Source organism: Protopterus annectens, chromosome 13.part0 (assembly GCF_019279795.1).
Source record: "Protopterus annectens isolate FY-2018-M chromosome 13.part0, PAN1.0, whole genome shotgun sequence".
In the NCBI taxonomy this organism is placed as follows: Eukaryota; Metazoa; Chordata; order Ceratodontiformes; family Protopteridae; genus Protopterus; species Protopterus annectens.
Window position 1 is genome coordinate 187,275,015 of NC_056747.1, and position 13,721 is coordinate 187,288,735.

General features: G+C 35.1%; 1 protein-coding gene across 1 annotated transcript in view; it reads right to left on the bottom strand.

Annotated features, from left to right (window-relative positions):
- Positions 1-13,721, bottom strand: part of ACER1 (alkaline ceramidase 1) — a 197,879-nt gene that overhangs the window by 16,597 nt on the left and 167,561 nt on the right. The window contains exons 4-5 of the mRNA XM_044055405.1: positions 11,964-12,101; positions 4,623-4,760 (exon numbers count right to left, since the gene is read on the bottom strand). Coding sequence (XP_043911340.1) covers positions 4,623-4,760; positions 11,964-12,101 — 276 coding nt within the window. The remainder of the gene's footprint in view (positions 1-4,622; positions 4,761-11,963; positions 12,102-13,721) is intronic.

The following is a 13,721-nucleotide window of genomic DNA, read 5'->3' on the forward strand; positions in this document are numbered from 1 at the left end:
CCTGAGATTTGCTGCTGTACTAAAGAAATTGGAAGGAATATACTGTATTAATTTTATGAAAGTACAAATAAGCAACTGGACTGGTATTCCACATCAGGATTTGTTAATTTAAAGGGCATATCAAGTGTATGCTCCAAACCTGGCCATGAGAAAGCAGCTAAGACCTATAATAGTAAACGTGCAATCATACCAGCAGAAAGAGTGGATCCTCACAAAACTGTGACAGAAGGGAAAAGTATTACAACTGAAGACAGCAAAGTGTTTGTGGAAAATGATTCATTGTAAGCCAGGAAGAAAAGAAGGAAATTAATCGCAGCAGTCAGGGAATGCTGAGAAGCAGGTGTGTATCCAGCTGTCTTTAGAATATTTTTTTCTGGAGGATCAAAGACATTTTTGATGCAGAACAAGCTAAGGAGGAAATAAAAAAGTTTATCCAACTCATTCTTCTGACAATAAAGCTCACAGAAACATCTTGCCATTAAATCCTTTTCCAATGTTCCAAAGCAAGATGCGTAAGTGACAGAAAAAGCACAGGAGTTGACTAAAAGAATTAAGAGTACACTGGACTTCAGCCAGAGTCTGGTGTTTGGAGATGAAGATGAACAGGAAGAAGACCAGAAACAGTGAAATTATATAATAAAGCAGTTTTGTATAGTCAGCGGTATTTTAAATGTGGCGGAGTCTCTTCAGTGACTGTTGAACGTGCTAAAGATATTAAAGTAAACAAGTACTTTTTTATTTGTAAAAATATCGGCTTTACATTATAACAAGAAAAGAAAGACTGGACAAAAGCAACTTTAATATTAATATACTATGATCTTCGGCTGCTGGGGTGGGGGTGGGGTGTTAAAATGAATTGATTATTTTATATGTAGAATTAAGATATTTTCTCATATTTTACAAGGTTAAATGTCTAAATTAAAGCCACTGACTGAAGCTATTTTTTGTTAGCAATGGGCTTGAAGAACAAGACAAAATGATGAAAGCCATGAATAATGCTGAGCTTCTTACATTTATAAAGGTATTAAAGCTTCCTATTTCCATTAGCAAATGTTCGGTAGGAGTCAAGAAGTCTGCTGCTAAGGCAATTGTTCATTCTGTTCTGATGCATTGCTGACTACTTTTACAAGGATACAAGCTTTCTGCAGGTGCAAGTAATTAATCATGAGAGTTCTGAACATTCTTTGCTGAGGGAAATGCAAAATTTAAAGGCACAATTGCAAGCAGTTCAAGCAAAAATAAAGTCTGAAATTATGGGATGTGAATAAAAGACAGCAGCCTCTCTAGCAGCCTTAATAATGTAATACATTTCATAGAATAGTGTACAATTTTGTTTTATTTAAAGATAGCTAGTTCACTTTTCCTTAGGGCTAAACAATGCTTTCTGAAAGCATACTGGCTGTTTTTCATATCTAGGAGGGCAATAAAGATAAGAAAAGAACAGGCAGCAATCACTGCAAGAGGGAAGACAGGCTGTAGCATATGCTTTAGCATGGGTAACCTTAATTTCAGGTTAAATAATATTTGTGGATGAAGCTGTCAGTTGAAGATGTACATAGTTTTATGTGTTTGTTCAAAGTTAATAGGGGATGGGGTGTTTTGAAAATATATTTAGTATTTTTGTTTGTGGGTTTTCATTAGAACAAAAAGTTGTGAAAAATTTGACATATATTCAAATAAAGATGAGAAGAAGGAACTGTATAAAAGATTAGCCTGACAAACATTAGTGTGTGCATGTAACATGAAAGCTGAAGATGTGCATTGAAAAAAAACTGACATGTATTATAGGTGGGAATAGCAGCTTTTTATCATAATGGCTATGCTATCCATATTATTTTGGAACATAAATGGCCCACCGGTATAGACAAAAAGGAGAGAGTATTGAACTGTATTAAGAAATGCAGAGTGAAAATACCAATGCTGCCGGAGACACATTTAGAAAGAAATGAGAATATGAAATCGACAGAGAAAGGATTAAAAATTAATTTTCACAGAATATCAGAGACAAAGGCAAAGGAGAATAATTATACTCATTTCTAGAGGGGCTCCAATAGTGATAGTGATAGTGATAGAAGTGGAAAAAAGACAATAATGATAAATTTGTGGTAGTAAGGAGCTATTGGCAAGGGAGGGGGATTACATTGGTATGTATTTATATTTCACCAAAAACCGCTATAATGGAGCTTAAGACAATTTGGAGATAAATAATCAACTTTCAGCAGGGAATATTACTTATAGGTGGGGACATGAACTTACTTTGCAGCATTGAGGATGTATCAGGGGATCTAGAAGGGAAACTATAACAAATGATGGTAGATTTCTGAAAAACTTTATGAAAATATTTGGTATGAAAGAGTAGTAGGAACTCAATCAGAATTTACATATTATTTCCCAAGGTACAATAACTAGGTTAGAGTGTATAGAAATTGTATTTGATAGTAACGTGAATTTGTTTGAAAGTTTTGACACATATCCAATAACTTTTTTAGATCATGCACCAATAAAATCCAAGATAAAATGGATGGTATTGAAGTAAAAACAAGATACTGGTGCTTTCTCACCTACCTGTTAAAAGAGAGGAATTTAAGGAATGGGAAGTGGAAAATATTCAAGAGTTATTATGGAAATAGAAATATCTTCAGAAGTTATAGCTAATGAGTGGGATGAAATGAAAAAGGAGTTTAAAAATAGGGTAGAATAAAAGAAAAAGCTTTATGGTTAAGAAGTAATAGAATTACTTAGAGGAGGTGATAAAGGTTAAATTACTGCAGAATAAGGGGAATCCCACAAAACAAGAAAATGCACACATGCAGAGTGCTAAAGATAAAATAATGAAGCATCTGGATAATATGCATCAGTTTAGAAAGATTGCTGTTATTTTTTTTTTAACTCCTGAGCATGAAAACGTTTAGCACAACAACTTAGGCAACAGAAAGTTTGTCACCAAACTTATGGAGCCTATAACAACAGCTCCTATAATATTAATACAGACATTTCAGAAATTTTATGAAAAATTGTAGAAAGTAGAGAAATGTGGAAATAAAGAAAGAACACAAATGGAAATGTTTATGGAAGACTTAATTATGCCATGGTTAGAGGCATATGATGCTCAACATCTAACTGTTAAGACAGGAGAAGAGAAGAGAAGATAAAAAGAGTGATACATAATCAATCTTCAAGGGAAGTTTCCAGTAACAGATGGTATTCATATGGAAGTTTGGAGGTTAGGAGGGAAGAAAGTGATAAAGATCTAGATTTTATTTAACAGTATTTTAAAAGGAGGGGAAGCACCAACATCTCAGAAGAAAACTGTGGCAGTTGTATTGCCTAAAGATGCTAAAGACACATCAGACCCTGCTCCAGATAGATCTACTTCAATTTTAAACCATGATTATAAAGTGTTTATGTCTATACTAGTAGAGTTTTTAGATGAATCGAGAATAGGAGCTGATGTGAAAAAGGGATAATTAGTAGGGCATTAAAGTAACTATAAGAATCAATCAAAAGTCCTTAGAAAGGATCAGGTAGAAAGACTAGAAAAGCAATTTAGAAGACATAAATGGGCAGATATATGTATGGCTCCAAAGTGTGCAACAAAGTCCAGAAGGTTTAGAATTTTTGCTTGGAAATGTTTGCATAGGTATTTTTATTCCCCAAGCAGACTTTAAATAATTTTTCCTCAGTCACATATCAAATGTAGAAGGTGTGATAGGGAAGAGAGAGTAACTGGGAACTTATGTTTTGGGAGTGTATTGTGATGGCAGACTTTAAAAAATCCATACAGAGTGCTCTATCAGAAATATTAGATGAGCAAATGGCTGTAGCTAAGGAAAGTATGTTTTTTTTACCTGGGATGCAGGATCTAAATCGCCTAGGCATAGTAAGGCCTTATTAAGTTTAATTCTGTTGGCTGCAGACAGGGAATGATGTTGGAATGTTGGACTGATTATAGTTACAAAGAATGATAAGTTCTGTGATTTATAATATATGTAAATGGAAAAATGTTAATATGGTTTGTTTTCGTTTCTGTAAAGGTATATTTGCCTATATCTTAAGTGATAATTTAATAAAGGTGTTTAAAAAAAGAGAAAGCACAATAATTCACTTCAGCCTCTGTGCACAACTGCACAGTATGGTAAACTGCATAAAGGTTTACCATAAATCTTTTCTAGTTGGGAAGGTGGTAAGTCTGCACTAGACAAGTAGGGTTCACTGCAGCTTGCTCCAGCTTCAGCATTACAGACCCTGAATGCTGACAGGTTCTTGGTTCATAACATTTCATTGAGGAAAAATCTGAGTTTTCTAAAATAATTTTGAAATGATGCTGAACAGTAACAGCATTAATTATTTACAACTTGAAGTCAGTGTGTTTTAGCAGCTAAAAGAAAGTATACCAGCTAGAGAAGTATTCTTTTAAACGAGGCCACTGTCACAGTTTTATTCTTTCATTTATTATTTTAATGTGTTCCAACTCATGGCAATAGTTTCATGCACTATATTGGGAGACTGTACTCTGTTTACTGCCTTTTGCATCATCTCATTCTTTCTAGCTCTCTAGTTTCCTCAGTAAATCACATTACAGTATTGAGGGACAGGGTGGGTAAACAACAAAAAAGACTTACCAGAAGCTATGTAGGTAGCAGAAATTAATCTTCTTCCAGAAGCCACAGAACAGTCTGTCACTAATCCAACAAGAAATAGCTACGGCCCACCAGCTCACTGTCACATAAGCCAGTCTGTGAATTTTTCTGTTGTTACACCTGTTAAAGAAAAAATATTACTTAGTAATTTCTTTTGGATGGGAACTAAAAAATGTATTCCTTAAACATCCTGGACCAGTACAACTAAGAATGTTTATCTGTTTTAAGATCTTTACTTATTTATATTTTGGTTACCAGGATGGCTAATTGAAGCAAAACCAGTTACAATGGAGTAGTAGGGAGAAGCACACAACAGTTTTAATTACAGTACAATTATGGCTTAATGTAAAGTACAGGGAAAAGTAATTAAATACCTATACATGATTCAGTTTTACAGATGAGGCTATGAATTTAACTGCCTTTTTTCTGTGCCCTAAGTGACACCAAAAGCGAGGCCTCGGAACTTGTGTAGAATATCTAAGTCTGAGTCATTGCTCCAGTCTGTTCTATCTCTTAATTTACAACAAGGAATGGTCAGCTGAACACTTTGACTCCTCCCTCAACTATGTTATCCATGCTGGTATCTAACAGCTTCAGCTCCTTGAATGTTCCTATTTCTGCAGGATGAAATCACACTAGATCACCACCATCAAAATGTGGTGTATCTAACTGATGTTAAAAGTGACAGTAACATCTCACTGGGTCTTTTATACGTATACATATACATATACATAAACATATGCATATACTTATACATATACGTAAACATATGCATATACATATACATAAACACATGCATATACATATACATATACATATACATATACATATACCTAAACATATGCATATACATATACGTAAACATATGCATATACATATACATATACCTAAACATATGCATATACATATACATATACCTAAACATATGCATATACATATACGTAAACATATGCATATACATATACGTAAACATATGCATATACAACCTCTGTCCCCTGAATCCCTCAAAATGCACTTCCTTGACTCTAAAAACATAAATGTATATATAAATTGTTGACTGCTAATTGGTTGAGAGCTAAATAATTGGAGAATTTTGGATGATCATCTGTCACCACTGCAATAGACTGAGATAGCATATCAATGAGCAACAGGAAGTCTCTGCTTTTCCCAACTCATCGTGGCATCTCAGTGTTAGTATATATATATATATATATATATATATATATATATATATATATATATATATATATATATATATATATATATATATATATATATATATATATATATATATATATATATATATATGTACATATATATATATAGATATATATATATATATATATATATACATATATATATATATATAGATATATATATATATATATATATATATATATATATATATATATATATATATATATATAGAGAGAGAGAGAGAGAGAGATGTCAGGGTATGGGGATTGCAGGGGGCAAATACAGTTTTGTATAATCAATGCTGCAGAGTTCAATGTGTGGCAGAATAAGAGTCATGTAATCCTGAATATCAAACATACATGTATCCTCTCCATAGTCATCTGGGTGCTGGTAGCCCTTTTCTTGATGATGTGCTTACCATTAATGTCAGTTTGGCAACTGCCCCCATCCCTTCAGCTGCATGCCCCCATCCCTTCAGCTGCAGCACTGATGGTCTGCCATGATGGTCTATCTAATTTCTTTTTGTAATCATCCAGGAAACAGGTCGACACACTGCTGCACTCGACATGGGGGTAAATACTAACACACGTCACAAGACTGTCTCTCTCATTTTGATGAAACTTATAGTCAAATGAATTTCTCCTTTATGTTGACAGTGATGTGTGTAGTCTTAAGACTTTGTTATACAAAAAAGCATGCCAAAAATATTTACTTCCGTCCATCAATTCGAAACGTTAAAGGTAGCAGAAACACTAGTTAGAAAACAGCATGGTTTATTTTACAAAAACAAAGAAAATGCAAGTTCAACCCAACATAAAAAGTCTTGTGTCTTAGCAAAACTTCTTGGCAAGTACCATCAACACACACATATTCCTTTATGGCTGGATTGCAGTTTCATTTAGTATGTATGTCTGCGTGTGAGCGTGTGTGGGAGGGTAAGTGTGGGGTGGTGAGGTTGTGTGTGTCTCTTTCTCTCTCTCTCTGTCGCTGAGTTTGATTTCCAGTTTTCTCCTGGTGTCTTCTTCCAGGACTTCTTTCACTTCTGCTGATTCACTTCCAGAGCCATTGTTCTGGACAACAAATCTCCCTCCAAGAAAGGTAAACTTTCCGCAGATGTCTTTTAATATACAGTTAACTGTGTCATTAAAATTCTTTCTTTCAATAATACAGCAAATTCTGTCTGCTCTTAAAGAAACATGTGCAACCAAGATTAAGCAACATTCCGACTTAAAGCAACAGTGTTAATATATACACTATTTAAATCAGTAATTATACACTTATGCACTTTTTAGACATTCTACTTCAGCAAGATGCACTATATGCTAATACACACACACACACACACACACACACACATATATATATATATTATATATATATATATATATATATATATATATATATATATATATATATATATATATATATATACAAATTCCTAGCAGATGATCGAAGTTCTAAAAATTCTAAAATCATACGGTTGGGACCAGATGATCAAATTTTCAGAACTTTGACCATTAAAAAATAAAAACAAAAAGTTTATTTTTTTAACATTTTTGCAGAGGGTAAGCCCCCCTGAACCCCACCCCCACCCCATGCAAATTAAATACACCAACTCCGAGATCTCGCTACGGTGAGGAAAACAGTAAATTTCCTGTTCTGCACTATACCGCAATCTTCATTCAAAAGGTTTGAAGTTTCAAAACTTCCATCATATGGTCCCAACCATATGAATTTTGAGGTTTTGGAACTTTGATGATCTGATTGGGATCCACATACACATATATATGTATGTATACATATATATATATATATATATATATGTGTGTGTGTGTGTGTGTGTGTGTGTGTGTGCATGTGTGTGTGTGTGTAAATAAAATACGTTCGTATACATATTCTTTTATATGGAAAAAAGTGAAATATGCCTTTAAATATCTGCTGTGCGTGGAAAAATGTGGCATGTGCCTTTAAAATGTATAAAGGAACTTGTGTTGTTAAAATTCTTACAGCACTTTAGTCAGTCAATCAATTTTGTTAGTCATTTAACAGGAAGTCAGTTGTCTGTTTCATGCTGGATAAAAGGAGGTTGTCTTTTTAAGGCAAATTAGGAAACTGGTTCCTCATTCAGAAGTGCATCGTAAGTCAGAGACATATCTCTCAACTGTCCAGATTTCCACAAAATGTTCAGATTTTTGTCTTATTTTTTTTTGTTTGTTTGTCATGAAATTTGTGGTTTTCTGATATGTCACTTAGGGCTGAAATCAATACGTAATAACATACATTTGTACTTCAGACTTCATATCCTTCAGAAAATGGATACTAACACAAATCTTTAGTCTGGCAACTTTCTAAGTTTATAAAGGCAATATTTCAAACTTCTCCCTATTTCTTAGCCTTTCTCCCTATAGTATTTTAGGCTTTGTCTAGATTTCTTGCACTAAGAAGTTGAGAGGTATAATCAGAGAGAAGGGGTTCTGCCCAAAAGAAGAGTTGGACAGCCCAGCTGAGGCTCTTTGTGGATTTGGATGTAGTCAACCTTAGCTGAAGATTTTTCTGTGCCAGTGCACTTTAAATTTGCTTGTACTGTTTATTGCCTCTGGGCCTGGTTCGCATCTGAAAAGGGTTTCTGAACCAGTACACTTACCTGATTACCAATGGTGAGTAACTAAGTAAATAAATACATTTTTCATTATGTATTCTGAGCCAATCATGGTGAAATGGGGGCCTAGGCAGAGTAATGTACATCCCCCCAACTATACTAATATCGCATTACTTCACCATTTCTCTCTAGTTACCATAAAACACTGTTCAAACATGTCAATACACACCCCATTTTCTTATTTATTTTTATAATGACCACAGAGGTTTGAATTTAGTTTAAAATGCTTATTAAAACTGTTACAGCAAACACTGACAGCCATTTGAAGAACAGAAAACATTATTGCATTGAAAACAGAATGACAACAGTAAACCTCTCTTCCTTTGAAACTCATATTTATTAAAAAGTACAATAGAGGTGCTGAGATTCATAGTTAAATATCATATAAAGAAGTAATCTGAAGGGCGTAGAAATTCAAAAGACAAATATATAATGCATTTGCTAATAGCTTAGGATAGTCTACTGGACAAAAGTGTCTCTTTTAAGGGGCAGTCTAGGAGCACTGTCTGTCGAATTGGCTTGGTCAGAATCACACACTAGACAAATAAAGGCTGAAGGAATCAATCCCTACACTACAGGAAGCCACTCACAGCCTTTCTCATCTGCACTAAGTACCGGACAAACCGTTGTAGCTCATCACAGTGCATTTCACACCTTTGTGTCTGCACAAAGCAAGTTAAATAAAAATACATTCATAATTAATATGTTAACATTAAACTTATAAACTTTATCCCATCCAGTTTATTTACAGCCAAATAAACACACTATCAGTAGTCAACTAAACAAAAACACCCAGGATCATTGCCAAAGAATATGGCTCACATGATGATGTGCCTGCTTTCTACAATCAGTTCCTTCCATTACACAATCTCTACTCTTGGATGTAGGAACTAACTGTTTACACAAACACACATACCCACACACACACATGTGATCATCAATTGCAGCCCCTTGCCTGACTGCGTACATTCAGTGCTTGCAATAAAATGAATTAAAAAAAAAAAAACATAAATAATGACTGAGAAGAACATTTCAGTTCACTGCTGTGAGAACCATATAGTGCAACCTACTGAACCCCATGTCCTCCCAATCTCTAATTAGGAACATATTTTAAATATTTCTCTTGCACACCCAGAATATTGAGAGAATAAAAACCTTTGCATTATCAACAATGTTCTAAAGGACACAAAGTCTGAAATTCATATCTATCATTATTTAGTGACCACAGCCCACAATAATTTGCCAGAAAGCCACATATTTTTAGAAAGAACAGACTAAAATACTTCTCAACATCTTTGTTTAAGAATTCTGAACAAATCCAAAAATAATGGGGGAACAAAGGCTCCGAAAGGGACAAATTTTAAGTGTTAATTTTTTCAACTATTTGATAACTAGGTATACCCACTGGCCAAAATATCACTTTACAGGGGGAACCTAGGAGTGCAGTCTGAGTGACTTGCTCAGTCACAAAGTATGCAAATAAAGGTGGAAGGATTCAAACCCTGTACATTGGACTACAGGAAGCAGTTCATTAACACATCAGAGCCTTAAGTGTCAAACAATTATAATTCCCTTAAAAAGTTAACTGAACAATGCATGCTGCACGGGCAATCACTTTTTGAAAAATAAGAACAATGAAATTCTAATGACTGCCATTACTGACTGTAATCTTCAGTGATTTACCAGAAGAAAAAATGCTAATGAAGGTGTGGCTGTTGGTGCAGTGGATGAAGACTCCAAGCTTTTCATAAGCTGCCTTCCGTAGCCAGGGGTGCAGTGATTGATTCTCTTTAGTTCTATTGGCCTAGTGTCTGACTCTGAGCAAGCCCCTTAACCATACAGTACCTTATGTTCTTTTACCTACTTAAAAATGAAAAAAAAAAAAATGTGAAAATCGTTGGGGGGGGGGTTTATACATTTCTGATTGAACTTTAATGACTGGCATTATTGATGAGTATAATTATCAGTGACTTGGCAGAAGAAGGGTCTTTCCACTGTAACTTTGAGGTAGAATTTGTTTTCAGATTGCTGAGATTAGACACACACACACACACACACACACACACACACACACACACACACACACACACACACACACACACACACACACACACACACACACAAAACTGATGGGCATAACACACATATAAAACTGACGGAGAGAGTAATGAATGCATATGTGACTTGTTTAATAAATACACTTGTTGCAGTAGCAGTAGATTTTCAATTTTTTAAGCTTCCATTTGGTTCTCTGATATTACCAGATTGTGCATATTGATTTGTCTTTGCAGAAGCCATTACTAAACATTTTCAGTTTGCAGACACTGACTTACCTGCGTTTCACCAGTTGCCATACATTTACTCAGCATGCCTCTCTAACAAACAGCAGATGTAAATACACAGGTGAAAGATAAAGACAATAATGCATTACATAGTTTATGAAATCAGAGTGTGTTCTTTATAAGAAGAAATGTAATGTTTCTTTAGCAATAGCAGTGAGTTTCACATTTGATGAGTATGCTACAGGCACCACTGCAGCATACATATTCTTGATGTCTATCATTTAGCACTTAGGGGAAATGATTCAATGGCACAACTGTTACGGAGATGCATTATGTGGCAGTTTTACAGAATAGCAGACCCTAAACAGGAGCTGTCCTTCAGCAAACAGAGACCTAAACACAAACACATACACACACACATACACACACACATACACATACACACACAAACACACACATGCACACCCAGAAAGGGAGCCTTACTTTCACACAGCCATTACCAGATATCCACAATTTTGATCTGCCACCCTCTTAAATGCTATCGCACATTTCCAAACTCTAGGAAGTCTCTCTCTCTTTAATTGGCTTTACATGTGAGCCAATGGGATAGCCTTCCTAGAGCTTTACATATCAAAACTGAGCAGCTGAGGGGTCGGTTGAGTAGTACTCGGAATAATGAGGGTTTTTTCTATAACATTTATGTGGCTTAGCAACAATCGAGGACATAATGAGATTTTTTTTTAGCAATGTTTATGCCAGCACTGGGCCCTAGGAACCTGCCTAGATCACCTTGTGCTAGATCCGGCCCTGTATGTATTTAAGGTACTCTTGCTTAATCTTTATCTCATCATTTTGCCTATCTTGTAATGGATGTTGTAAAATGGATGTGTGTAGACTAGACTGATGTTCTAGTACTACAGTAGTGATTTTGGCAAAGCTGTTACAGTATAACAGTATTAGATGGTGCTTAGCTTTTGCTTACAATAATGTTGCAAAATGCACCATAAAATAATCATGTCAAGGTGAAGCCAGAAAATTCATCTGATAAACCAGTTGCACAACTGCCCTGTAACCAATGTATGACTGTCAGGGATATTTCTGGAAAATCCCATTGTAACATTTTAAATTGCTTATGTCATGCATTCAACAACTTTCTCTCATTAAGAAAAACAGAAAATCACTTACTTTCTAATTTCAAGTGATAACACATAGAGGATGTGCAGTGTCACACTGTTGAGTGCGTAGGCATTGATTACTGGTTTGGCGAATGACAGAAGAGTGCTGAAGGTGCTACCAATGAAGATCAACCAGACAAAATGGCTCCTGTGGAGAAAACGTCAGAGCATGAAAACTCATGTAATATTATTTGTTATGGTGTAAAATGATTGAACTATATAATGGAACACACACAAAAGTTATGTAAATGGCCTTATCCTGTATTATTACCAGCTACTTCTGCACACATAGTCATTCAGTCTGTCAGTTGATCAAAGAATCAATCATAATTTACTTTTAATATCTTTTCAAAATACAAGGCACATTACACCATATAACCACAGAACCAAATAAATTAGCACATTTAATTATAAGAAAAGTAAACAGTTAAATGCAACTAACCAGAAGAGTCAGTCAATAAATGATTACATGCCAGCTTAAAATGGTTGGTCTTTGCTTGTTTTTTTTTTTAAAGGCCAATACTGTGGTGACATCTCTAACTAAAAAGGGCAGGAAAGATGATAAAACATAAGCTTTCATGCTCATTGTAATCTGAAACTGATTGGGAGTCTCTAACATACCTCAATAGCTGAATGAAGGTTACTAGCAAGCATATTTCTCAGCTGTCCAGATTTTCACAGAATGTCCAGACTCTTGCCTCATATTTTTGGTCTGTTCCTCATAAAATGTGTGGTTCTCGGGAAAATCATTTAGGATTGAAGTCACTAAATAATAACTGAAATTTGAGTTTCAGGCTTCATATCCTCCAGAAAATGCATGGTAAAGCAACAACTGTTATTCTAGCAATTTTCTAAGCTTACAAGAGCAGTATTTAAAATCTGTTTCTGATTTGGGGCCTTCATCCCCGTTTATTTTTGGCTTTGTTCAGATTTCTAATTTCAAGTGATAACACATAGAGGTTGAGAGGTATGTCACCCAGGCAGTAGATTGAAGTGAGGTCATTTAGATATATAGGTCTTAGGCTACAAGAAGTGCATGTCAGCAGTGGACAATTCTGCATCTGACAGGTAGGTAGCAGCTGGAAAGATACCAGAACTTGTGTAATGTAGACAGCCTTAAGTGCTGCCTTAGTAAACTAACAATAGTCAAGCTTGACTATTGTTGGATTATTAAACTGATTTCTTGGATACTGCAAGTTCGTTTCTTGCATCATTGATCTGTCTGGCAGGAAGATGATTCCCTTGTTTTATGAGTTTTGGCTGCCTTTTTACACCGTTTTGGTTTTTTTGCTTTAGTAAACTGGCTACATTCTGTATAAGGATGTCCACAGACGGGCAGCCCTGGGTATTCTGTATTACTGAAGTTCAGTATAGACAACACCAGTGCATGAGTTATGACCACAAAGTCAATATCAGTGACAAGGTATTTTATTTTCCTAGTATTTCACAAACAGTGACACATGAGATAAATACATATGAGGATACCTTTAACTCCTTAAATATCAGAATAGTGTCTGTAGTAACACTCATATTATACACCTCATAGCAGTTTTCAGGATGTTATATGTACCAGAGTACAGATTATAGCAATAACCCATGCCTGGGTGTGGGTAATGCTGGATTTACCCATGGTTGGTGTGGTTTGGTCATGAGGGCGAAGCCCGAGTGGCCAAACAAAGCCAACCATGGGTAAATCCAGTATTACCCACACCCAGAAGTGGGTTATTGCTATTATACAATGACATTATTTAAGAAAAAAAATAATTAC